At 38.3% G+C, this 26,530-nt stretch overlaps 2 protein-coding genes across 3 annotated transcripts in view; one reads left to right on the top strand and one right to left on the bottom strand.

Annotated features, from left to right (window-relative positions):
* The first annotated feature begins 3,958 nt into the window (after nt 1-3,958).
* On the top strand, nt 3,959-26,142 carry SUV39H2 (SUV39H2 histone lysine methyltransferase). 2 transcript variants are annotated; one of them, XM_080812132.1, is made up of 5 exons: nt 3,959-4,188; nt 19,532-20,203; nt 22,232-22,378; nt 23,935-24,064; nt 24,738-26,142. In XM_080812132.1, exons 2-5 carry the CDS (start codon nt 19,535-19,537, stop codon nt 24,842-24,844), a joined length of 1,053 nt encoding a protein of 350 aa, XP_080668258.1. In that variant the 5' UTR covers nt 3,959-4,188; nt 19,532-19,534; the 3' UTR covers nt 24,845-26,142. The 2 variants fall into 2 exon arrangements, with proteins under 2 accessions (XP_080668258.1, XP_080668257.1); XM_080812131.1 differs by lacking the exon at nt 3,959-4,188 and adding an exon at nt 6,964-6,993.
* Nucleotides 18,923-26,530, bottom strand: part of DCLRE1C (DNA cross-link repair 1C) — a 49,156-nt gene continuing 41,548 nt past the window's right edge. The window contains exon 15 of the mRNA XM_080812125.1: nt 18,923-19,205. Coding sequence (XP_080668251.1) covers nt 19,132-19,205 — 74 coding nt within the window. The 3' untranslated portion in view covers nt 18,923-19,131. The remainder of the gene's footprint in view (nt 19,206-26,530) is intronic.

The raw sequence follows: 26,530 nt of genomic DNA on the forward strand, positions 1-26,530 counted from the left end.
AAGTGTCTGGCATAGCTCTAGTTTTTCAGAGAAGATCAGAACCATCCTCAGAAGCCAGGCCATGGAGAAGATGGGAGAGAACTTTCCAGAACTAACTTTCCTGAGTTACAGCTGAGGATTACAGTAGTACATTTTCCCCTCGTCTCCTGAATGTTATGAAAAATGCTACCCTCCATTGGGTTAGTCCTAAAACCCAGAGATTTTCAAAATCACTCATTTTTTTAAATAAAAAAATTACATATAAAGTAACATTTTTATGAAAGATAACTTTTCAAAAACAAAGATTTAGTGTTAAGTGTGGAATGTTTTATGTTTTTCAAATCTCTTTAATGTCTGCCTTGAGGAGATAGCTGTGTTCTGTTTCTTTAAATCTGTTGCAATATCCAAGTTGTGTATCCTCTGAAAAACTTCACTCTATACTTGTGAGAGGAAAGTAAAGAAGTCAGAAAACATTTTGGTATTATTATGGAAAGTTTTGAACTTATGAAGGGTCTTGGGGTCTCTGTACCATACTTTGAGAGTTGCTGCTTCACTTAGTTACACAGTAGTACCCGTTGAAGAGACAAGGTCTTATCTGTCCCCTGGAATTAGTGGGGTTAAAGACAAAAGACAAAGTTGATCTACAAAAGAGTCCAATTTATTCTGTAAATTTTTGCTGAAACTGATCAAGACCAAAAAAACAGACAAGATAACTGCAAATGTTGGGAAGTGCATTTAGTGCCAAGGAGAAAGAACGGGAGACCGGAAGTACCTATGTTAGGGTGACCTGGAGAGGCCTCTGAGGAAATGGAAGAAGTGGAGACTCAAGCACTCCTCCAGGAAGTAATTTAGAGTTGCCTTAAGATATTTATTTACTTGCTTATTATCTGCTTCTCCTACTCGGATATAAGCCCTATGTGGACGGGGTCTTTTTCTTTCCTGTGTACTTTAAGCATCTCGTACATTGTCTGGCACATAGGAGATACACCATAAAAGATTTCTGAATGGGTGGAAAAGAGCCTAGAGAACAGTGAGTAAAGAGGAGAGTGGCACAAAGTCAGGTCAGGCCATTAGGGTTCCAATCACTTAAGGCCTAGCAAGCTAGCAGAAGGTTTGGATTTTAGTCTAGGTACTCCAGGAAGTATTTATTTTTTTTTAAGATTTTATTTATTTATTTGACAGAGAGAGATCACAAGTAGGCAGAGAAGCAGGCAGAGAGAGAGAGAGAGGGAAGCAGGCTCCCCGCTGAGCAGAGAGCCCAATGTGGGACTCGATCCCAGGACCCTGAGATCATGACCTGAGCCGAAGGCAGCGGCTTAACCCACTGAGCCACCCAGGCGCCCTCCAGGAAGTATTTAAAGCAGGAGAAGGACATGTCCCACTTTATGTTTAAGGTGACTCTTTGAGTTGAATGGAAAATGGATTGGAGGAGAAGCAATAGTGGAAGTGAAGCCACCAGGCAGGCTTTTGTAGGACTGCAGGTTAGAAATGGTGGCCTCTACTAAGGGCATAGCAGCAGCAATGGAGAAAGGAGGCAGTATGAAGGTATATTTTGGACATAGCATTGACACAAATTGCTAATGAAATTATGAAATGAGGAGAGAGGAAATCAAGATGACACCTAGATTTCCTTCTTGGACCCCTGAGTTGATGGTTGTGCCAGTGTATTGAAATGAGAAAGTGTGGGGAATGCCTGCAATGGAGAGGACCAGGCAGGTCTGGAGGTAAAAATGAAGGGCACTCTTATGAGTGTGATCAATTTAAGATGTTTATGCAACACCTAAGAGAATATGTCGGCTAGGCACTGTGGATATTCAGATCTGGAATTCAAGGAAGAGGTCAAGGCTGGAGACAAAAAGTTGGGAAACTTTAGCATACAGATGATATATAAACCCATGGGAACTGAGGCAGTCACTTAGGGAGGGAGCCTAAGAGAGATGTCTTGGGGGCCAAGCCCTGAGGAACCTCAGCATTTAGGCTACATAAAGGGAGCCAAAAGAGGGAGTGAAGAGAAGTCAGTGAGGTCAATGAGGTAGAAGAAAAACCAGAAAGAAGCTAAGGATAGGGTTGCCTGGGTCGCTCAGGGGGTTAAAGCCTCCGTCTTCGGCTCAGGTCATGATCTCAGGGTCCTGGGATTGACCTGCATCGGGCTCTTTGCTCGGCAGGGAGCCTGCGTCCCTTCCTCTCTCTCTGCCTGCCTCTCTGCCTACTTGTGATCTCTGTCTGTCAAATAAATAAATAAAATATTTTTTTTAAAGTTAAAGATAGATGTTCCTGGGTTGTTCTAAGAACATATAGGACTGGCAGTGAATACACTTGGGGAGGGGAGGAAGGCAGTGAAGATGCATCTAAGTCTTAAAGGGTTTCTAGGAGTAGTCTTGGCAAAGATGGGGCAAAGTAGGCATTTTCTAGCAGCAAGAGCAGAATTGAAGAAGTCCTGGGAACACGGAGCAGGGAATATTTGAGGAACTCACAAATTAAGAAGGAACGATGATGAGCAGTGAGGCCTGAAACGTGAACAGGAACCACTATGCCACAATGGGGCTTCCAGCCAATAGGGTTGGATAGGATTTTTTTATTCCTTATTGGCAAGGCAAGAAGATGCTTACTATAGAAAATGGTCAAATATGTAAAGAGAAATCAAAAAGGAAATCACCCCCCAGAGATTCTACATTTATCTTCCTATGCCTTTTTATGTAGTTGAAACTTTTATTTTTAAGATTTTATTTATTTATTTATTTGACAGACAGAGATCACAAGTAGGCAGAGAGGCAGGCAGAGAGAGAGAGGAGGAAGCAGGCTCCCCGCTGAGCAGAGAGCCCGATGTGGGGCTCGATCCCAGTACCTTGAGATCATGACCTGAGCCGAAGGCAGAGGCTTTAACCCACTGAGCCACCCAGGCGCCCCTGTAGTTGAAACTTTTATAGGTTTCTGTTGTTGCTTTTTTGCTTAACATGTTAAACATTCACCCATGAAACTAAAGGCTACATAAACATCTTTTTAAGTGGCTAGACAGTATTTCACAATGGAATCAAACTAATTTCTTCAATGTTCTGTGTTTATAGTGTTCCAAATTCATACATGATGCTTTGAAAGATTTTTGTAATTTTTGACCAAAAAATTACCAAAATCCTTGGTCAATGTCAAACGGCTTTCTACAAAGGGTTTCCCAATTGACTCTTCTAAGATTTCTGCGTTAGACTGTTTAGAACAATCACCATGGAAGTGCTGTGAAGAGTGGATGGGGACGGGGCGGAGGGGGGTGGCGAGACTGTTAGGAGTTTAGGCAGTTGTCCAGCAGAGACCTGGCGTCCTGCAGCCTTGCTAGCAAACTTCCCTTCCGCTCGACCCTGCCCTCCCCCCGCCCCCCACCAAGAAGCATCGGGCGAAGAGTTCGTTAGAAACGGCAGAACCTCAGATCCCAGCCCAGACCTACCTAATTTGAATCTGCATTTTAACAAGATCCCCAGATGATTCCTATGGCCATTCAAGTGTGAAAAGCACAGATGGAGACTGGTGGTTTCAAACTGCTGCATACTACAATCACCTGGGGAGCTCTAAAAAATTCCAAAGCTCATGTCACACCCCATACCAATTAAATCAATATCAGCGAGTGGGACCAAAAAGCAAAACCTTTCCAAGTGATCCTAACATGCAACCAATTTTGCGAACCTTTGATCTAGGGGTGTAGAAACAATGGTTAGTTGGGCTCAGGTGGCTGAAGAACAGGCATGGGAGGTGAACCTACTCTGCACCATACAGCTCCACTCTACAAGCTGTAGATGTGGATGTTGGATTTTTGCATGATGTGGAAGAACTAAAAAGCGTAGGAAGGCCTGATGCGTATGCATGCTCCCGAATTAGGAGTTACAACACCCGGTCGAGGTAGGCTGGCTAACTCAGATTGCGCCGCTTGGCCGGGACCGCGCGCGCGCGCGCCCCGCCCCCCCACCCCCGCATGCTGCTCCCTCGCCCTCCTGCGCGTAGGGATGGGACTTGGGGCGCATGCGCGCTCGCCGCTGCAGCCGGGGTCGGCCTCCGGTGACGTCAGGACGCGTCGCAGATTCTAGCCCCCAGCCCGGGCCCCCCGACTCCCGCGCAGGTTGGGCAGGGGCGGGGCGTCAAGCCAGCTGAGCTATCCCGTCAGACCGCGCCAGTTTGAATGAAAGCTCCTCAAGATGGCGGCGGCCGGGGCCGAGGCGCGAGGAGGTGAGGGCTGGAGAGCGACACCCCTCAATATCCCCCGTTCTCCAGGCAAACTCCCAAGGCACAGGAAGCGGGGCCGGGATCCGTGGGGCCGCCAGAGCGCGACGCGGCGAAACGCCGCCTTCCACTCTGCTGACACCTTGGCCCCTAAAGGCGCCCCGCGGGCTTCACCCTTCCCCCGGTCCCTGACCCTTCTCACGGCACGGCCCGCTCGCTCCCTGCCGTCTCCTCCTGCGCCCCGCTTCCGCGGGGCCCGGTCCGCGCGCCCTGCTGCGTGGTCGGCTGTCTCTCGCTCCGCGGAGGTCCCGCGGACTCCGTGGCCCGGCCCCCGCTGCCCGTTGGGCCGGAGGCCCCTCCCCGCCTGGTCGCCGTGTGGAGGTATTCGGGCGGCCGCCGCGGCTCCTGGTAATCCCCGGGGGGGTGCTCGAGGGCCTTTGGGCACGCGTGTGGTTTACTCCTTTGTGGTGGTTTGGGCGGGACGTTTTGTGTTCGGGCTGGCTTTTTAACCGGGGAGCGGGAAGTACCGGTGGTGTAAATGTGACCTCAGTATCAGAGGAAAAAAGAAATTGGGGCTGAAGTGTGAACCCTCAGGAAATAAGTGAGCATACGCCTCAGTATGGCCGCACTAGAAGGGTAAATTCCGCGTCGGAGAATATCCCAGTAAGTGGGTGTTTGAAGACGTAGCCTCTGGTTTAAGGTAATTTTTATACCCACCGGGAAAGTGCGTGTTACTTACGCGGACGCCAGAGAATTAGATACCTAGCGTGTAGTGCTTGTGTGTGTGCGCCTGCCTGCCGCGCGCACCCTCTGAAAGACTGGAATTTTCAAGGCATTCTAGAATTTAAAGTGTTTGCTTGCACTACTCTCCACCTAGATTATGAGCTCATTATCCCCAAACTTTTCTTCCGCTAGAGGTTAGTGTGAACCTAGTGTAAGGTTTTTGTAGTGGTAATGAAATGTTTAATCTTCCAAATGAATTATCTTCTAAATTATTATAGATAATCGGAATTGTTAACCAAGGGTTTGCGGTTTTTTATGTTACAGTCTTTTTCTCAAAAATAGCGTTTCCGTTCAGCGTTGTCTTGAACCTCAGCTTAAACTAGATAAAAATGGTAGGGACAACAAGACATACACAGCTTGGGTGATATCCAAGAGGAACCTCCTTTGCCCGTGATCAGCATAGTGAGGATAACTTTACACAAAGCATCCCGAAGTTTTTTTAAATGGAAGACATTTTAAGTGGTCATTTCTGTTATACCGCTCTCCTACACCCAAACCACCACTCCACAGTAAGCAGTCACTCCCCCAAATATTTTTTTTTGGATAAAATACCTTTCATTTTTGTGGTCTAGAATTATTAATCTTTTGTAGGAAGCGGGGTGGTGGAAATCGTGCTTCAAGGTTTCTGACAATGAAGCCCCAGTATGAGTTGGGGAGGGTGAGGGAAAGATGTAGTAAGAGCTGCTGTGTGTTCTCTCTCCCTTCAAAATTTACCTCAAAACAAAAGGTTATCAGAACTACCTTGGAGAGCTACCAAGTAAAGCTTGAATTTACTGGTAGATTTTGTTTGGTTAATTCCACTTAACTCCCACCCTCACATTTTTTCAGTGAATCTGAAATCTGGAAAGATGGAAACATCACTAACGTCAGGTAGGCAGATAGCAAAGGCTGGGGCATAGGACCCTTGATTCTCTGGAGTGCTTACCATAACACTAGCAATAAAACCAAGTTTATTACATATTTCTAAACATCAGTTTGCGGTAACATATTTTATATGCCATATGGTAGCATCCTGTTTACAGAAATTTGTGAGTAAAAATCTTCAGCACATTTAGTTACTGGCTTGTCTAAGGTTAAGTATGAGTGTGTCTGATTTTTTTTTTTTAAAGTTTGGTATATGGATTATGTAAATTGATTACTCTGTTTTATAAATCTTGGCTTTAAAAACAATACAGGAAATGAGTATTATGAAAATAAATTCTTCATTATTTGTTATAACTCTTGGGCTTATTTACCTTGATAATAATACAGCATAGGCAGAATAATAAATGGAATTAAAATTTCCTTCAGCATTCCAGAATGGGAAAAGTAGGGCATATGATTGATGTAAAACTATGATACGATAGAGTTATATTTCAATTAGATTTCATTTCTTATTGACCAACTAAGAGAAAGGGAGAAAGTTGTTTTTAATAACTTATAAGGATGTTTTAAAATATATTTAAGATATTTTTAATAAGTTTGCCTTAGAGATCTACATTTTATTAAAACCAATTATATTCTTTGTATTCTAGGCAGACTATAATGGAAAAGGTAAAAACATTATCTCTGTTGACCTTTGCATCTATATGTAATTTTAAGAAAGCTTACAGACATGAAACTTGTTGTTCAGGTGGCTTGGTAGAAATTAATTTACATTAATTAAGCATAGGATAGAGACCTATGAAAAAAAATCCAAGAAGGCCAGTTTACCAAAATAGTTCCTTAATGCTTAACTTTTTCTCCAAGACACATAAATGGTTTCTTGTCATGAATTTTCAGTCCTATAAAATTGCCAGTTGAAGGGTGGGATATAGAGGTCTTAAATTTTTCCTTTTTTTTTTTTTTTTGCTTTAATTGAGTAGCTACTTCATTAGTAAAGAATTCTATTTTCTTATTGTAGCTTGGTGTGTGCCTTGCCTAGTTTCACTTGATACTCTTCAGGAATTATGTAGAAAAGAAAAACTCACATGTAAATCGATTGGAATCACCAAAAGGAATCTAAACAATTATGAGGTGGAATACTTGTGTGACTACAAGGTAGTAAAGGTAAGGCAAATATCTAGCCCCTTAAAAGAGACCTAATCAGACTTCAATTCAGTATTTCATATTTCTGTAACCTAAAAAGAACCTTAAAAGTAAGCAAAAGCTCTTAATGTTAAAAATTCTAAGCCATAATAAATTTATATGTCCTAGCATCTATATTGCCGAGTAACATTGAGAGGATTTTGAAGCATTAAATGTTCTCGCATTAGAATATTTTAAGGTGCTTATATCATTCTACATCCAACTCTTGATTATCTCCATGTGGATTACCAGAGCAAATGTTTTATCTCATATTGGCTTCTGTCATTCATTTTGTTCCTGAATCATATTTCCCCACTATCATCTGAAATAAACCTAGAAATTCAAACCCAATTTTAGTGCTATTGAATTTCCTCAGGAAGCATTACCATTTGTATGTCCTGTATCATGTCAAACTCCAGATATTAGGGACGTTCTGTGGTGCAGTAGGATGGCTTGGATTTTGAAATCATTTCTGATCTTCAATTGGTACTTTGAGGCTTTATCAAAGTCATTTAACTTCTCTGGGCCTCACTTGATTCCTGTTTCTCTTTAAAATGACAGGTTTGGGGCACCTGGGTGGCTCAGTGGGTTAAAGCCTCTGCCTTCGGCTCAGAGCATCAGGTTCTCTGCTCCTCGGGGATCCTGCTTCCTCTCTCTCTGCCTGCCTCTCTGCCTACTTGGGATCTCTCTCTTTCTGTCAAATAAACAAATAAAATCTTAAAAAAAATAAAATGACAGGTTTATTTTCCTAAGAACCTTCCTTAGTCTAAACCTTATGATATATTTTTGAGTAATTCATCATCTTTCTTTTGCCTGTTCCTCTCCAAGAACTCTTTTTTGGTCATTTAGTTGTCATTTCTTCCAGACATATGAATTAGAAATCCTCCTTTGTCTTCCATATTGATTCAGTCATTAAATCCAGTTCTTCCTTTGAAACATCCATCATCTTTTCATTTAATTACCTTCCCCACTCAATGGGATTTTATGATCAAGCATTTCACTACACTCTTCAGCAACCTTCCACCCCAAAACAGCCCAGTCACCTGGCATCTCAGTGTATAAACTGGCCTGACCAATCTAGCCAAAAATATCCTATAATCATACGTACTGACACCATTAAAACTTATTTCTAATCTCACTCCACTTAGTTGTACATAAGGTTTTTATCTGTTGCTTTCTTTTCCTTTTCTTGTCAGCAATTTTTCTAACTTCTATTACTTTTTTGGACTTCTTACTCTATCCTTCATCTTTATATTCAGCCACAGACAGGGAAGTATTTACTTCCCTTTCTTCTATTTCTGTGAAAAATAGGTTCCTTCAAGTATGAACTCTCAATTTACTTTTACACCGGTTATCTTTATCTTTGCTGTCCCTGTTTTTTTGGTTTTCTTCCTCCATCCCCGTTAGGATTTTGCTTAATCCCTGATGCTTTTTTGTGTGTGTACGTGTGTGTGTGTGTTTCCACTGACTTCTCTCAGTCAGTAAAACCTATTCAGGTTTCCCCCAGTCTTTCTTCGACCTTATCTCCCCACTCAAGCATTCCTGTCTTCTACTTCGTTTCCAATTATCTTTTTAAAACAGCTTTGTCAAGATGTATTTCACATACTGTACACTAATTTAATTTAAATTAAGGTGTACAATTCAGAGCTTTTAGCATGCTCTCAGAGTTATTCTAAAGTTGCCTATGGTGATGGTTGCACATTTTCTTTACACCAAAAAGAAACTCTGTGCCACTCAGCCACCACTCCCCAAACCTCCCCAGTTTTCTTCCCCAGTTGGCCCTAGCCAACCTGTAATCTACTTTCTGTTTCTGTAGATTGCCTATATGGACAATTCACACAAACAGAAGCTTACAATATGTATGTGGTTCTTTGTGATTGGTTTCTTTCACTTAGCTTGGTGTTTTCAAGGTTTGTCTATGTTGTAGCATGTATTAATACATCATTCCTTTTTATTGCCAACTATTCCATTATAGGGATATGGCATATATAATTTACTCTGTACTTGGACATTTGGGTTGTTTCTGTTTGGGGGCTATTATAAATAATGCTGTTATAAACATTCATGTAGAGAATTTTGTACGGACATGTTTTCATGTCTCTTGGATATATACCTAAGAGTTGAATTGCTGGGTCATACAGTTTCTGTGTTTAACCATTTGAGGAACTGCCAAACTTTTCCAAAGGGATACCCCCACTAGCAGTATTACAAGTGTTTCAATTTCTCTACCTCCTTACTAACACATGTTATTATCTGACTCTTTGATTATAGCTCTCCTAGTGGGTGTGGAGTAGTACCTCCTTGTGTTTTTGATTTGCGTTTCTCTGATGGTTAATGATGCTGGGCATCTTTTCATGTGCTTTTCAGCCATTTGTATATCTTTGGAGAACTGTCCATTCCAAGCCTTTGCCCAATTTTTAAAATTGGGGTTTTTTTTAAATTAATAAATTGTAATAGTTCTTTATACGTGCCGGATAGTCCCTCATGAGATACACAGTTTTCTCCTGGGGTTTGTCTCTTCACTTCTCATAAACTTTTAAACCCACTTTATTCTGATTTATGCCCTCTCAGTGACCTCCTAATTCCAAATATGAGGACCTCAAATCTTACTCTCCTTAGCAATGTCTGACACTGTTGGCCTCTCCTTTCTTTGAAATTCTCTTGTCCAAGGAGAGACTACCTATGCTTATACTCCATATCTACCATCTATTAGTTGAGTGGCTTTTAGCAAATTACTTAGCCTCTCTATTTCATCACTTATAAGGTGAGGATACTTGTGTACCCATCTATAGGGTTATGATTAGCATTAAATGAGTTGATGTAGATAAATGTTTACAACAGAAACTGACCTGTGGTAGTCATATTGTAGAAGTGTTGTCTATCATTGTTACTCATCTCTAGCTCCCCTCCTTTTTCTACCTATTTTTCTTACTATTCTTTTTGAATCTCCTTTTTTGTCTCTTGGCTGTCCTTCCTCTGAAAGTAGATAACCTCCACAGCTCTGTCCTTGGCCCTCTTCTCACCTTGAAGTGACTCTGTAGATGACCTCTTTCCCCATGGTTTCTACTTCTATCTCTTTGACTCATGATTGTCAAATCTTTGTGAGGCATTGACCTCTTTATGGACTTCATTTCAAATTGGACACTGTATAGGTTCCCATATTCAACGTATTCAAAACTGTACCTGTTTTCCTCCCTTAAATCTGCATCCTGATCTAGTAGTGTTCCCTACCTAAGCTAACAAAACCGTAACACCTCCATTTACGTAACATTTTAAGTTCAGACATTTTTAGTTCTTCCTTTCTACCTACCCTCTAATAGGATAGAGGCTACCCTCTACTTCCCCTCTCTTTGTGTTTTCCTGTTCATTCTTGCTGTACTTGAACAGTTAGTTACATCAGGGTCTGTGCCTACATTGGCGGCGCTACCATTATTCTTATACAGGATTCTGACTGTTGTAGTTAGGTTTTAGATAGCTTTTGCTCTTTGGTTTCCCCTTCGTTCTTCTCATCAGTCCTTTTGGCTTCTGTTTTGGAATAAGCACCCTTACTTGCACATTTTGGTCCCTCATTTCTTCTTGTTTCTAGCACAAATTACTTTATAAGCTGGTATTATTTCAATATACTGCTCCCTTTTTTCTTTCTTCCCTCTCACGTTCAGGGCACGTACCCCTCCATTTAGCTCATTAAGAGACACTGTTTCAATACCATATTCCTCATAGCCATTACAGATGTTTCTAAAACACAATTCTGATTGCGTTAGGGCCTTGCTATAGACCTTTTAATGGCTACCAATCTAAGCTGAGACCTTTTGTACTGAGGTTCTTTATTATCTGGCCATCAGCTACCTTTCCAGCTTCATCTCCTACTTTATTTTTTCATGTCCTACTTTTTATCCACACGGAAATACTTATAAATTCTTTTATTTAGCTAACATTTAATGAGCACCTACTATGAGCTAGGCACACTTGTACCCTTTTGCTGTTCTCATCCAATTCCCTCTTTGGAATACTGTTGTTCTCCTTCTTTCCTTGACAGAATTCTCTTCGGCCTGGAAAGTTGAGCTGAAAGGTTACCTATTTTTGAGGCTTCTTCCCTCCCCCATTTCCCTAAAATTAATTGCTTTATAGTCAGGACTTAATGAGCACTGTTCTTACTATTCTAGAACTTGACACATTTTATAGCTTGGTTTCATACCTTCTCTGCTAAATTGGCAACCATTTAGGGCTAGGACTCTGTCTTACTGTAGTTTCTAGTACATAAGGGGTATTTAGTTAGTGCTTAATGAATTGAATTGGCTTTTGCATCAGTGATTTCTCCAATCCTCACAATCACCAGTACACTAGATCTTCTTAGCTTCATATTTAGATTACAGCAGCAGTCTATTGACTAATAGCTCCTATATCATCTTTCTGTTGTTTCAATAAACATTTGGTTTCTTTTGTATGTCAGGTACAACATTAGATTCTGGGAAGAATAAAGATTAATCAGAAACTGTCTCTCACCTTAAGGAACTCACAGCCTGCTGGAAAGATGGACAAGTAAACCATCCACTGCAGTATAGTATAATAAGCGCAGTAGCAGACTTCATTGTATATCTGTGGGAGGTGCACCAGGGCCAGCTCACAGAAAGCTTCCCAGAAGAGGGGATATCGCACTGAGGCCTAAAAAAAGACAGGTACACTGTCACTCATAGTTTTTCTACAGAGAATGGAGTGCTAGAATGTGGGAGTGGGAAAGAATGAGAGATGAATGAAGGAACTTTCACAGCATTCTCCAGGAATGGGGGAATCACTTGCCCAGTTCTCTGGGCAAGAAATTATAATGTTTAAATTTAAAAAGATAAAGAGAAATAGGTAAATTTTTAAAAAAATTATCATGGTTATAAAATGTACAAGTCTGTGATTTAGTGGTTAGGATTGGGTAGAAATCCATCAGTGAGGGAATCCACATGTATGAAAACATGGGCTTCTGACTTGTAGTAGTGTAGGTAATACTGCTTACCAAGACCCAGCAATATAGGAGGATTAAGATAGAAGGACTGTGTTGGGTTTGGAGGTGAAGGTGGAGAACATTTAAGTGTAAGATGATTGGTACATAGTTGAGAATGTGGCTTTAAGTCAGAATGAGAACTGGAAACAGATTTTGAAGTAATTGGCAAAAAGATAGCAGTTGAAGCTCTGAGAATGGATACAGTTACCCATTAATTAACAGATATTTATTGCCATCTGCCATGTTATATGCTAGATACTAGGGATCTCAGCAATTAATGACACAGCTGTATGGCCCTTGATACATGGAGTTGATCTTCTAGTGAGGATAGAAAACCTTAAATGTAATTGTACAATGTACTTACAGTTGAGGTAAGTGCTAATGTAACAGCGGGTTGTAACTTCTAGAGAAACTAGGCAGCCGTTCCTAAGAAATGGTGTTTAAACTCAGTCCCGAAGGATGGGACGAGAAGTAGGGAAGGGTCTTAAGGCAGAAGAGAACCTGAAATCTTCAAGGAGTAGAAAGTGTGAGTGGAACATAGTCAGCAAGAGGGATCGAAAGGATCCCTAGAAGGATGTGGAGGACCCAGAGAACACAGCCCCCTACACTCCAAGAAAAGAACTTGGACTTTATCTTAAGAGCAGTAGGGAAACATTTAGTGGTTTTGACCAGGGGAATGACATAATGAGATGGATGTGTTGAAGATGGTGTTCTGGCTCTTGGGCCATGAATGGTTTGAAAATGGTTAGAGGCTACTGTAGTATCAAGCAAAGAAAATGTGAGAAGAGAACAAGGACTGATGAGTAGTATGGGGGGAATGGGGGAGGGGTTCTCATGGGAAGAACTATAAAAGCAACTGAGACAAACTGGCAAGAAAGGTAGGAAGAAAACCAGAAGAATCAATATATTTGTGTGTGTGTGTGTGTGCATGGATAGAAGAAGTCAAAATAGAATGAATTAAAGAATAAATTAGAGGTGAAGGATGCCTGTGTGGCTCAGTCAGTTGGGTGTCTGCCTTTGGCTCAGTCATGATCCCAGGGTTCCTGGCATGGAATCTAGGCATCAGGTCCTGGCGTGGAATCCTGCATCAGGTTCCTTGCTCCGTGGGGAGCCTGCGTCTTCCTCTGCCTGCCACTGCTCTTGCTTGTGCTCTCTCTCTCTCTGACAAATAAAATCTTAGAAAGAAAAGGAAGGGAGGGAGGAAGGGATGAAGGAAGGAGAAAGAAAAAATGAAGAGAAAAGAAAAGAAAAGTAAGAAATTAGAGGTGAAAGTAGAGTCAAGTTGTATGGACCATGCTTTGAAGAATTCTAGCTTTGAAGAAAGGGAGAAAGGGCTATGCAAGTTTTAAACGTGTTTGTAATTATATTTAAAAATCTGCAAAGGTGATCTATGTATGTGATTTTAGAAATTGAATATTATAGAAAGTGAACTTACACTGAAAAGAAATCTTCCACCCCTGTGACCTTTAGTCTCCCATCTCTCAACTTTTAGTAATTAATCCTATCTTTTTGAAATTCCTTACATATTCCAGCATTTATATTTCAAAGGTGATTTAGTTTAATATTCCTTTTTAAAAATGAGGGGGGAAAAATTAAAAAATAATAAAAAATGAGGGCTTAATGGGCGCCTGGGTGGCTCAGTGGGTTAAAGCCTCTGCCTTCAGCTCAGGTCATGATCCCAGGGTCCTGGGATCAAGCCCCTCATCGGGCTCTCTGCTCAGTGGGGAGCCTGCTTCCTCCTCTTTCTCTGCCTGCCTCTCTGCCTACTTGTGATTGCTGGCTGTCAAATTAAAAAAAAAAAAAAATCTTAAAAAAAAAAATGAGGGAGGCTAAAAAAGCTAAAAGAAAAAAAAAAAGAATCAGGGAGGTTTAAATGCTGGTGAGAGCAAGTAGGGAGAACCTGAAGAGACAGGAGAGGTGGGATAATTGATGAAGTACATCTCTTGTATCTGCATCCACCTTTTCCCTAGTTACACGTCCATGGAAGGGTGGAAATTAAGGGAGTTTCTCTTTTCTCTCTGCATTAGGAACAGAGGTCTAGTGCTACCGAAAATAACGGGGGAGGTAGTGGGATTGTGACCTTGAACAAAATGGGGGAGTTCTGAAATAGCCAGTTTGGGAAATGGAATGAACGCTCACTGGAGGAACAGCAAGGCTCTTACTGTTGTGAGTTCATGTTGGGGTCCACTTGAACAATATGTGGTAGTGTCAGTGCTATATGGTTTTTCTGCACCATGTTCTTGCCGTGTTCACCTTTCATATGGAAACATTTCTGACGAAACTGTGAATACTCTTTGTTAACATACTTAGCTCATCAGTGAAGAATGAGAACCCCCATGCACATTGGTAAGGCTTCTCCCTTAATAAGCAAATATTAAGAAAGAAATATTACCAAAGCTTTGACTTCATAAAGTATCCAGGTAGTTCTGTGTCTCTAGAACCACCACAGAGCATGGCACATACTGGGAGAATTGTCCACATCTAACATAGATTAATATTCCTGAAAGACTGCACTTAGAGGGGTTTGTTAAGAACTAGAATAACATAGAAATAGTTTGACTAAAATCCATATTTTAGACATCAGGAAAAGAGGACTCCAAGAAAGGGCTTTTCCAGGGTCATGTTGCTAAGTTGTGTCAGTCTTAGGCCACTAGCCCAATTCTCAGAATTGCTACTTGGTCAGTTTACTGGCCTGAAAATCCAGTGACTTTCCATGGAACACTAGTGTTTTCATAATTAGATTCAGGCTGTTCTACTACTAATACTGAAAAAGATGATTTCAAAACTTGATGGAAAAATTAGCTAACAGGAAGATAGTTTTTGTTTTTTTGTTCTCCCATATATATATATACACACACATATATATATGTGTGTGTATATATTTATTTATTTATTTATTTTAGGGTTTTGTGCTTGCTATCACTTACTGGCTATAGACCCCCAATGACAGAATAAATATTGAAAAAAACATGAATTAATATCCAGATCAAACTTAACAGGTTGTATTTCTTTTAAAGATCCATATGGTTACTCTTGTGATTTTTTTTATATTGCATACATGTTGGTAGTCATATTTTTTGTTTTGCATCCAGAAACATTTAGTCAAAGCCTAGGATATAGTAGGCAATTGTGCTTGGTTTGGGGGCTATGAAGAATAAGATTTCATCCCTCTTGGTCTCTGGTTAAGTTTAGAAATGGGAACACAAGAGGATTGGCAGTAGTCAGTTCTCCCTGGGCAAGAGAGACAGGAAAGACTTCACAGGGTGGGTGACATTTGAACTGACTTCTGAAGATGAATAGGTTTTCCATACATAAAAAATGAGACCAAAATAAGTTCATTATGGAAATGTAAGAGGCCATTTTAATTAGAACTTTGTAAAGAAAGGAGAAAGGGGTGAAAAGGCCTGGCATGTTCAAATATTAGCAGCCATCGTTCAGTATGGCTTCAGTATGGCTAGAGAGGGTTATGTGAATGGGGCTATGCCAGAAGACTGTGTTAAGCATCAAGGACCCAATCAAGAATGATCTTTGTTATAACAGGAAGTTTGAACTTCATTCTTTCGGCAGTGGGGGAGCCATTAAAATTCTTAAAGTTACAGAATGACTGGTGCTATGGATTTCTTATTTTTATAAGAAAACTTAAAGATAAATTAAGGTGTCGTCAGTTTGGAGGTAGGGAAACAAATTAGAAGAATAATTCAGTAATCCCAGCAAGAATTGAAGGCCTGAAATAACTAGAGCTGTGGTAATAAAGATGGACAGTAACAAGTATCCAAAGAAACTTGGTGATGGATTGAGAAGGAGAATCTATATTGAGCTCCTAGTTTGTGACTCATGTGACTGGGTAGATGATGGGTAAGATTACCCTTGATGGGGAACAGTGGGGGAAATCCATTTAGGAAGGACAGTGGTGAGTTCCATGGAGATAGATGGATATAAGAACCTGTTGGGCATCCAGTAGGCTATTGGATGCATGGGTATGCCGATAAAGTTTTGGAAATCATCAGTATGTAATTAACACCACTGGAGTGATGAGGTTGCCCAGAGAGCATTTAGAGCAAGGATTCTTAACCTCTGGAATCCAAATATTCTCCGTTATCCAAATTAGTATATATGTGACTTTTGTTAGGGGAAGGTCCATAGCTTTCTTCAGATTCTCAAAAGTGATAAATACTTACTTGGTGTGGAAAGGGGCCTAGGGCAGAGCCCCAAGTATCTTCATTAAGTGATGGGCAGTGATAGTGAGTAGTCTGAGCAAAGAAGGCAGTAAAGGAACAGTAGTGAAGAGAGAAATGCGATGTCAAAGCCCAAGTCAAGTAACATGTAGACTGAAGAATCATTGGCTTGGCAATTAGGAAACTTGTAAATTGTTTCTAATAAACAAGATGGAATCAGATGTATTTGTATGTAATGAAGCTTCCCACGGAACCCCCATGGCTTTCTAAGAATTGTAAAAACCATTGGCCTACAAAAAAGTTGAAATGCCTCTGTCGAGTGTTCAGGGCTAAAATTTGCTCTTGCCTTGCTGTTACAGTTTAACCTCTCGCTTCAGTATTCTGAACCAGCCAAAGCCATCTCTTCACTGTTTTCTGGATACTTCATACAAATCTTAGCCCCACACTTTTGCTGGTGTTTTTCATCCTGCCTGCCCTGTTCCCTCCCCAACAAATCCTAGCAGTCTTTCACGGTTTAGTTTGTTCTGCTTTCTCTGTGCTCCTTTCTGACTATATTGATTTCCTCCTTTATATCAGTGGTAATTACTGTCTTGTTTTGTCATTTAAAATTGTACCGCTTTGCATTGCTACTGACTTTATATGTTATTGCTGCCTTTTCCCAGTGAGAGTTTACTCCTAAAGACTAGCAGTACTTTACATCTCATCACACCCCCTAGTGGCTGAGCTTTAAGGTACTTATTTTAAATACTAAAATATTTGAATGAATTTAACCTAAGCCAAATATAGTGGGGGAAAATGTGTTTAAGAAAAAATTCTTATGATGCATTCTAAATGATACAGGAGTGATTGATGGATCATTTTACAGCCGTACTCCATTTCTATGGGTAATCAAGAGTTGATTGCGTATCAGAATAAAATACTGATATATATGAGGCTTATGAACTTCTGGGCTTTTATTTGGAATTTTTAATGAATTAATTAAATTTGTTAGGACAAACTAATTTTTCTGTGTAAAATTACTAATTTTTCAAGATGGAAATATCTTTTTTTGGATTTAAAGTAAAATGCACTCACTGAAATAAGTCTACAAGTAGAAATAAAATATTACTAGTATTTCTATACTGTTTTGCCAAAGGCACTCAAATTTTATAAACATCTTTACCATCCGTAAATTAAGTAGGTACTGATGGGGTTAACATACAAAACTTATTCACTAACAATGCAGCTGGCTCATTACTAAACAATATGATATATTACTTTGGAACCTGACTTCAGTGTCATGGTGTTACTGGTTTTGCTGAATGATAATTTAGCTTAATCTGATTTGAAGCCAGTGTTTCTCTTTCTTCCATTATTTGCTGAAAACTTTTGGCATAATCCGGGGTTATGGTAGGAAAACTGTAGCAAAAAAAAAAATAAAAAAGGCCAGAGTTGCTTTGCTTTATTCCAGGGTAGAAAAATTAAAAACTTTCTTAATTAAGAAGTAGAATAAATACGTTAGATACTCCTATATGGGTCACATTGTTGTTGAGCAGATATCTACTAACATAAATCCTAAATCGTAGTAGTTACCTGACAGGAGGGAGAAGTCTGTGTAACATTTAGTAAGCCAGTTTGACTAACATTTCAATATGTTTAAGCTTTTCCTTTTTTTCCCTGAAATCAGAATATGTATTTTCAAAAGAGTACAGTTTTTGTGCATATCCTCACACCTTAATTTAACCACATTTTTTAAACCGGTAAAGCACATTTTGACCATTTTCATAAAGAAGGAAAGTTCCTTTAATTCATAAGCAGTATTGCTTATTGAGTAGAATATACTAAAACATTGAAACAAATCAGTGGGAAGAAAATAAACTAACTCAGTGGCTAAGTGACTTGCTTCAGCAAAGCTGCCTGGGGACTCCTTTACCCCAGTTTGTGGCTCAGCAGCATTTCCTAAACGTTCCAGGTTATTTGGCATGAATAAATTATGAATAGTAAAACAAGTGTTATATGTATCCTTTATAATAAAAACAATAAAAATTAAAAATTTTTAATAAAAATTTCAGGGAAAAGCAGATGTATCCCAATTAAGTTTTTAATCCACATCCATGATTTAAAATAACTAAAAACTGTAGAATATACAGTTTAATCCCTTTCATATTTTAGAATGTGGATATATGTGAGTTAATCTGGAGGACAAAGGAAAAATTGAAGGACTTTGGAATTTTATTATACACACTTAACTACCTTTTTTAAGAGAAACTTAACATGGCATTCCCTGATTTTAAGGGAAGAGAACCTAGTCAAGTCGCTGGGGTAGGAAGGCAAAATTCTAGGGACCAACAGCAATGTGAGAGCTAAATCAAAATGTTTGATCTTTGGTGGGTTGATCAAGTGCCTGCTACCTTCTCCATTCATGGGTGAGTCTAAATAAGGTAAGAATTCTCTGGATTCATGATGTCCAGTAAAATAATATAAGCTACATAAATATAACTTTAAATTTTTAGTAATCACATTAAACAAGTGAAATGAAACAGGTGAGACTGCTTTCAGTAATATATTAATTGGGGGCTTCTGGTTGGCTCAGTCAGTAGAGTGTGTGACTGTTGATCTCGGGGTTGTGAGTTTGAGCCTCATGTTGGGCACAGAGAGTTGTTTAAACAATTCAATCTTTAAAAAAAAATAATGTATTTAATCCAGTAAAAGCAATATTTTTCAGTATGTAATCAACTTTTTCAAATGTTAAGTATTCTAGTTTTTTGTGTGTTTAGTGTTTGTAATTTAGTGTGTATTGCATTTAAAGCACACCTCAATTTGGGCTAGTCACATTTCAGGTGCTTAATAGCTGCATGCTGCTAGGAATGACTGTATTGGACATTGTCTCTCTAGAACATCTAAGGGATGTGTGCCCATGATATTGAGAAATAGAACTTGCCTTATATCCAATGTAAAATATTAAAATTCCCTACCTTAGAGGATGCCTCCATCTGTGCTGGCCGGGTGAAGCACTAATGTAGGTGGTAAATTGTTAGTTTTGAGAATACCTGTTTCCAGGATTGAGAGAAATAAGAAATACGACTTTAACAATGACTGGTAACATATTTGTGAATTTCAGTACTCTTATCTTCATGTGCAGTTCTTTCACCTGTGCTTTCAAACATACGATGCCACAACTAAATTCTGTACATAATTTATGTAATATAAAGAAAAATGTTTTACGTTTTGTATTTCATCCACTAGAAACCTCTGACTCAATATATTCTGAGCTTTATTAAGAAGAATGATAATGGCTACATTACTCTTTAAGATACTAAATTATTTTAAGTAATTAGGACTGTCATCTGATTTCAATTTTCTTTTATATTTTAAGGATATGGAATATTATCTTGTAAAATGGAAAGGATGGCCAGATTCTACAAATACTTGGGAACCTTTGCAAAATCTCAAGTGCCCATTACTACTTCAGCAGTTCTCTAATGACAAGCATAATTATTTATCTCAGGTAAACAAAGGCAAAGCAATATCTCTAAAAGACAATAACAAAGCCTTGAAACCTGCCATTGCTGAGTACATTGTAAAGAAGGCTAAACAAAGGATAGCTCTGCAGAGATGGCAAGATGAACTCAACAGAAGAAAGAATCATAAAGGAATGATTTTTGTTGAAAATACTGTTGACTTAGAGGGCCCACCTTCAGACTTCTACTACATTAATGAATACAAACCAGCTCCTGGAATCAGCTTAGTCAATGAAGCTACCTTTGGTTGTTCATGTACAGATTGCTTCTTTGAGAAATGTTGTCCTGCTGAAGCTGGAGTTCTTTTGGCTTATAATAAAAACCAGCAAATTAAAATCCCACCTGGTACCCCCATTTATGAATGCAACTCAAGGTGTCAATGTGGACCTGATTGTCCCAATAGGATCGTACAAAAAGGCACCCAGTATTCACTTTGCATCTTTCGAACTAGCAATGGTTGTGGCTGGGGTGTAAAAACCCTTGTGAAGATTAAAAGGATGAGTTTTGTCATGGAATATGTTGGAGAGGTATGTTCACCTTATAACAAACAATGGAAGGTTTATGCTTTTTTTTATATCCGTAACAAATATTGGTACATTTTTATATTACCATTTGCAAGTATGTAAAAATTTCAGGTTTGAGAGAAGGGTTCACTGGCATAGTTAGAAATACACACTTGTATATGAACAAAAAAATATATATATATATATAATGACAAAATTGTCTTCTTTCAGAACCATCCATTAATAGTCATTGAAACTGGAATTTGTAAAATATGACAATCAATTTTACATAAAAGCCCTAAGAAAATCAGATCTAAACATCTTCTGACTTCGAAAACTTTTAGATTATAATTCATCCACTTGACTAAATATGGTTAAGTGTAGTTGGCAAAACTAAACATTATATCAACGTGAGAGATACTGTAAACAAATGCTTTCTGAGCAAGTGTTGTAAAATAAACTTAAAAGCATTTATTGCATCCACCAGAAAATCCAGATTCTTTGTAGCTCAGCGAGAGACTCTTCTCTAAATTGCCAAAGACTGAACTGATATTCTTGTATGTATAATGTAAATGTAGAAAAAATAGTGTTTGTATGTACCACATACTATTCTGAGCACCTTATGTTTTAACTCGTTAATCCTTTCAATAACTGGGAGGTAGTAGTGTTATCTCCATTATTATAGATGAGGAAACAGGCACAGAGAGGTTGAGCAACTTGCACAAGGTCACATTGTAGTGAAGAAGAGGCAGGATTCAAAACCAAGTCTCTAAGATGAGTGTGCTTTGTCCCTGCGCTACACTTCCTCAACCTGGGTGAAGGATTAAGTTGTGACTAGAAAATTCAAGTGTGATTTACGTATCTCAGGTTGTCACATCTGACGTTTTAAAACTTATGTGGAATTAGGTCATGTATAATTATCTGTATTCATCTAGAATACGGAGATTAAATTGGAACCCTACTTCAGTCCTTCAATTTTACAACAGCAGATTATTGTAAATCACTATTTGAGATCTTGTATACCAGATCTTGTATAATCAAATTCTTCTCTGTTTTGGCTTACTGAATGCAGTGGTTAAGTCTGGTTGACACCATGAATCACTTTAGACATTTTTGGTTTCCTAAGCTGAGCATCTGGTAAAGCTGTGTTCTTAGAACAGAACTGTAGATGATGGTTTTGAGCTACAGAATTTCATGAAAACAGCTGATTCAGCAAAACTAAACTTTGTCCCTACAGTTGACTGCAAATTTAGCATGCGGCCTTTCCTATATTTGTAACAAATTTCCATTTGTAACTGCACAGATGAGTTCCAGGAAAAATAACCTTTTAGAGTATCTTTACTTTTTTTTTTTAATTAACATATAATGTATTACTGGTTCAGAGGTGCACGTCTGTGAATCTTCAGTCTTGTGTAATACCCAGTGCTCATTATATCACATGCCCTCCTTAATGTCCATCAGCCAGTTACCTCATCCCTCTACACCTCCTCCCCCCGCAGCAACCCTCAGTTTGTTTCCTCTGATTAAGAGTCTCTTAAGCTTTGTTCCCGTCTGGTTTGATTTTGTTTTTTTCCTCTCTTGCCCCTATGATCCTCTGTTTTGTTTCTTAAATTCCACATATCAGTGAGATCATACGATAATTGTCTTTCTCTGATTGACTTATTTCGCTTAGCATAATACCCTCTAGTTCCATCTGTGTCGTTGCAAATGAGTATCTTTACTTGTAAATTTAGTCCTTTACATTCCCTTATGTCCTACAGAAAGCTGTAATTGGGTAGCGGAATACATTGGAATGAAAGTAGTACTGTCTTAATTGTGGGTTGTCCTAATTTCTGTCTTAAACAGCCTTGATTGTTTTGCAGTCATTTCTACCCTTAGTTTCCCACATCTTTTCATCCAGCTCTTCTAGAGTAGTTAGTGTGAATATTTGTCTTGATGACACTCTAATTTCTTTTTAAACCTTTGTAGGCATTAGTATGTTAATATTTTATGAATGAGTGTTTCTTCAGTTCAACAATAGCTATATAATATACTATAGTTTTTTCTTTTTAGGTAATCACAAGTGAAGAAGCTGAAAGACGGGGGCAGTTATATGACAACAAGGGAATCACATATCTCTTTGATTTGGATTATGAATCTGATGAATTCACAGTGGATGCAGCCCGATACGGAAATGTCTCTCATTTTGTGAATCACAGTGTAAGTGACACTTAGAGAATAGACAGGACTAATCAACTTAGCAGTGTTTTTAATGATTTTCCATAGTTGAGGAATAATTATCTTTAAATTACTTACTCTTTTAATCTTTCCAGAGTATTTTAATACAAAGACCTCTTAGGTTAGGTTATGGTATTATTGCTGTATTAGGAAAATTCACTGAGGTACCTACCAAATACCATGCATTTTGCAGAGTTTTTATGTATGCTACTTCATTTAATCATTCCATAACTTCGTAAATTAGGTTTTGTCTTAATGTAGAAGATGAAGTTAGTGGAGGAATTAAGCAGGTAGAAAGGTTAGGAATCACGTGCAGCTGGAGAGGTTAACATGTAACATATTAATACATATATAAAATTTAAGAACTTGCAGAGTAAGTATTTAGGGCTATTTTTCTAAGTTATAAGTTAGTATTTTTAATTCATGTTTGAAACGAACTTAGAATACAGCTGGAACTCTAACTGTAGAATTTTATACTCTATAAACTATTTGTAAAAATAAGGGAGATGAATAGTTACTGGGTACCTACCAAGTGCCCACAGATAAGGGTGGGTTCTGTAGCTGCCCATCTAAGGAAGTAGGCCATGCTAAACTTTTGATGGATTTTATACTGAGAAACTAGTTTATGTTTAAATAGTGAAATGTCAGGGACCTTCTGACTCCTTTGTTGTTAGTTTTTTTGATTGACTTAAACTTTTGCTTTAATTTTTTTTCCTAATGTTAAATTTGAGACACTCTCAAAATAGATGTATTCTAAACAGGTAAACACTTAACTTTGATTTCTTAGGATGATTCACATAGATGTTTCTTCTTGCATTATCCAAAATTCAATGTAGAATTTTCAAAATTTTATAAAGAGTTCCAAATAGAAGTTAAAGCAATGAAACTGCATGCAGTATGAAATTTGAGTTGTATAATGCTGACTTGATTTTTTTTTACTTGATTTTTTTTAAATAGTTGTATTCTATTCCTTTATGCCTTATTGAAATGAACTACATACAGGTGAAATGATAATGTTATCTAGGGTTTGCATGACAAGTCCTCAGAGAAGTTAAAAGGTTGAGACTGGATGAAACAGGATTGGTAAAAATGTTAATTGTTAAAGCTGCAGGGTGAATATATGTGGATTGTTTTTTTTTTAATTTATTTATTTTGACAGAGAGAGATCACAAGTAGGCAGAGAGGCAGAGAGAGAGAGAGAAGGAAGCAGGCTCCCTGCCGAGCAGAGAGCCCGATTCGGGGCTCGATCCCAGGACTCTGAGATCATGACCTGAGCCGAAGGCAAAGGCTTTAACCCACTGAGCCACCCAGGCGCCCCTATGTGGATTATTTTTACTAGTGTTGTGTATGTCTGAGATTTTCTATAAGTGAAAACAGTATTTTTTAATTTGCGTGCCTCAAAGACTGCTGAACAATAAACAATGTAATTTCTAATAGAACTTAAAATAATAGTCAAGAAATTAAATATTTTATATGGCATGTAGAAGAGCCTGTTCATGTCATTTTTTACATAAATGGATTCTAATGTTCCTTTTTAGTGTGACCCAAATCTTCAGGTTTTCAATGTTTTCATTGACAACCTTGACACCCGTCTTCCCCGAATAGCATTATTTTCCACAAGAACCATATATGCTGGAGAAGAGCTCACTTTTGATTATCAAATGAAAGGTATGGTTTTCAAGTACAGTTTGATTGGTGTTCAGTTGTTTCAGTTATGAAGAATCAGAGTAGTAAAAGACCTGAACCAAAAGATCTGAACCAAGCAAATAGTAAGAGAAAAAACGAGGTCACAAAGCTAATCTGACAGAGGTAGAACTAGAATCCAGGTCTGCCTGACCTTAAGCTGAGTAATGCTCTTTAATGCATACATTTCTGAATATTTACTAAGAGATGTATATTCAAAAGATTGAAAATACAACTTAAATCACAAGTGAACTTAATCCATTCCTACTTGGATTTGGCTTTTTTCCAAAAAAAAAAAGAAAAATGGTATTTTGTTTGCTTTATTGTAACAATATGTTTTTTCTTTCCTTTGTTTTTTTTCTAAGTATTAATTACAAGTTGTTGCTATTTGGCCTCACTTTATGGCCCTTAAGCCATGTATGGAACTAAATGTGTATCAGATTTTCCCATTAATTCCCATCATTTCCAAAAGCTATTCTTAGAAATATGGGCTAATAGGATATGCTTTTATCTCTTATTAGCCCACACCATCCTTTGAAGATAATTCAGTGATTTGTTTCTGAATATTCACATTTACTTAAAACTGTGATAGAAAATTTGAACTTCCTTCTGAATTGTCTTAACTCTTATTTCCGTATTTCTTTTTCTGTGAAATCAGGTTCTGGAGATATATCTTCAGATTCTGTTGACCACAGCCCAGCCAAAAAGAGGGTCAGAACTGTGTGCAAGTGTGGAGCTGTGACTTGCAGAGGTTACCTCAACTGAATTTTCAGGAAATAGAGCCGATGATTGTATTTTGTTTTTTTCTAATGTTGACATTTCAAAAAAGTATTTGGGACTCTTTTCATATTTTCAAGACTATATGCTTTGTTAATTTACAGTTCATGTTTCAAACTATTGGCCAAATGTATTACTGATGCTTCTGAAGAGAACACAGGGTCGTAGACTAATTTGAAATACACATATTTAGTAATGAGATACCAAACATGAAAACTATTTACAGATGAGCATATACATACATACGAAGTCTGTGGGAATAAAGAAATGCCTCCTTCGGTGTTTAAGCATTGAACTGATAGTGAACAGTCACTCAGATCAAATATTCAGCCTGCGTACACCTTGAATTTGGAGAAAGGTAATCCAGTTTGGGCAAATATATACAAGTGTTATTTCTGTTCTGTTGTCATTCCCATTATTACTTACTGTACTTGTATTTGAGACAAACAGATGATACTGAATTATACTATTTTCCTACTTTCATGAAAATATTGGGTCTTACTGATACAGAAATTTAAGGTTAAAATTAAATATAAAAGAATTTAATTACAGCTCAGTTTCATATTTTGAAGCAGTCTAAGCTGTTATATGAGGCAAGTATGTCTGAACCAATAATTCTTAAAGACTTTTATTCCCTTAAAAGAAAAATTTCCAAAAAGCCCTCAAATTGTAGCATGGCTGACCATTATGCTGCTTTGAAAGGATGGGGCAGTGGGACCACGGGAGGGTTTTTTGGAGTGCCAAGCAGAGGAAAGGGAGCACTTGAAGGGCCCTTCTTAGTGACATGAATTAAGAGATCCATGTTGAGTACCTCTGGTCTAAACATAAACAGTAAAACGAGATATCCCTGAGTGCAGTTGCACCTAACAATAATGTTTCATACAATACATTCATATTACATCTTCTGAATTTCAGGCAGTTTTAACATTTCCACCAAATTTAATTATTTTTATATTTCCTGCAGGCCCTTCTTAAAATAATCTATATTTTGAACTGGTACTTATTTTTTATACATGAATTTTTTAAATGTGATAAAGCTAAACTTGGCTTGGCCAAAGTATGTACCTGAATAATGAGAACTTTTTTTACTTGAACCATGAAGACTGAAATGGAATATATGCCTTGTTTGGTTTTTGTTTTTATTTTCCTGCACAGTAAAACCTCAATCGGGAAAAAATGTGTTTTCATCTCTCATTGCGGCATTTGTAATCATGGTGTCCAACATAAAGGTAAGCGCAGCAAGTAAATCTGGCTTTCAGTATTCCTATTAAATTATACCTAAGCTCATTGCCCCATTGCTTTGATGACCTAAAATAAGTTTGGGTAAAATTGAACTGACTTCAAGAATGCAGCATTTCAAATATCTTCTTAATCTTGAGCCTCTTTTTTGGGAGAATGCATCTTTATTATGCATTATACTGCTACCACATGACTTTGCTCTTTCATAGTATAGGGTAAATTTTTACAGTTTGGAGTCTCAGTGTATTAACCAAAATCTGCAGGAGTCAAGGAAAAATACATTTTTGGGTGCCATTTCTTAGGTTTTCTTTATGAGAAAATAGTCACATGGTGTCTGTGGTAAGAAAGCATCACAGATTTACAGGTGCTTCAATGGCCAAGCTTATTCTGAATTATAATTCTCACGGATTTAAAGGTGTAATTTTAATATTTGTC

Source organism: Martes martes, assembly GCF_963455335.1.
Source record: "Martes martes genome assembly, chromosome: 8".
Taxonomy (NCBI): domain Eukaryota; kingdom Metazoa; phylum Chordata; class Mammalia; order Carnivora; family Mustelidae; genus Martes; species Martes martes.

Excerpts from the sequence above, each read along its gene's own strand:
- SUV39H2 (XM_080812132.1), top strand. The coding sequence starts at position 19,535 with ATGGAATATTATCTTGTAAAATGGAAAGGATGGCCAGATTCTACAAAT. Across the intron at positions 20,204-22,231 it reads TCATGGAATATGTTGGAGAG|GTAATCACAAGTGAAGAAGC; the intron begins GTATGTTCACCT and ends TTTTCTTTTTAG. Across the intron at positions 22,379-23,934 it reads CTCATTTTGTGAATCACAGT|TGTGACCCAAATCTTCAGGT; the intron begins GTAAGTGACACT and ends GTTCCTTTTTAG.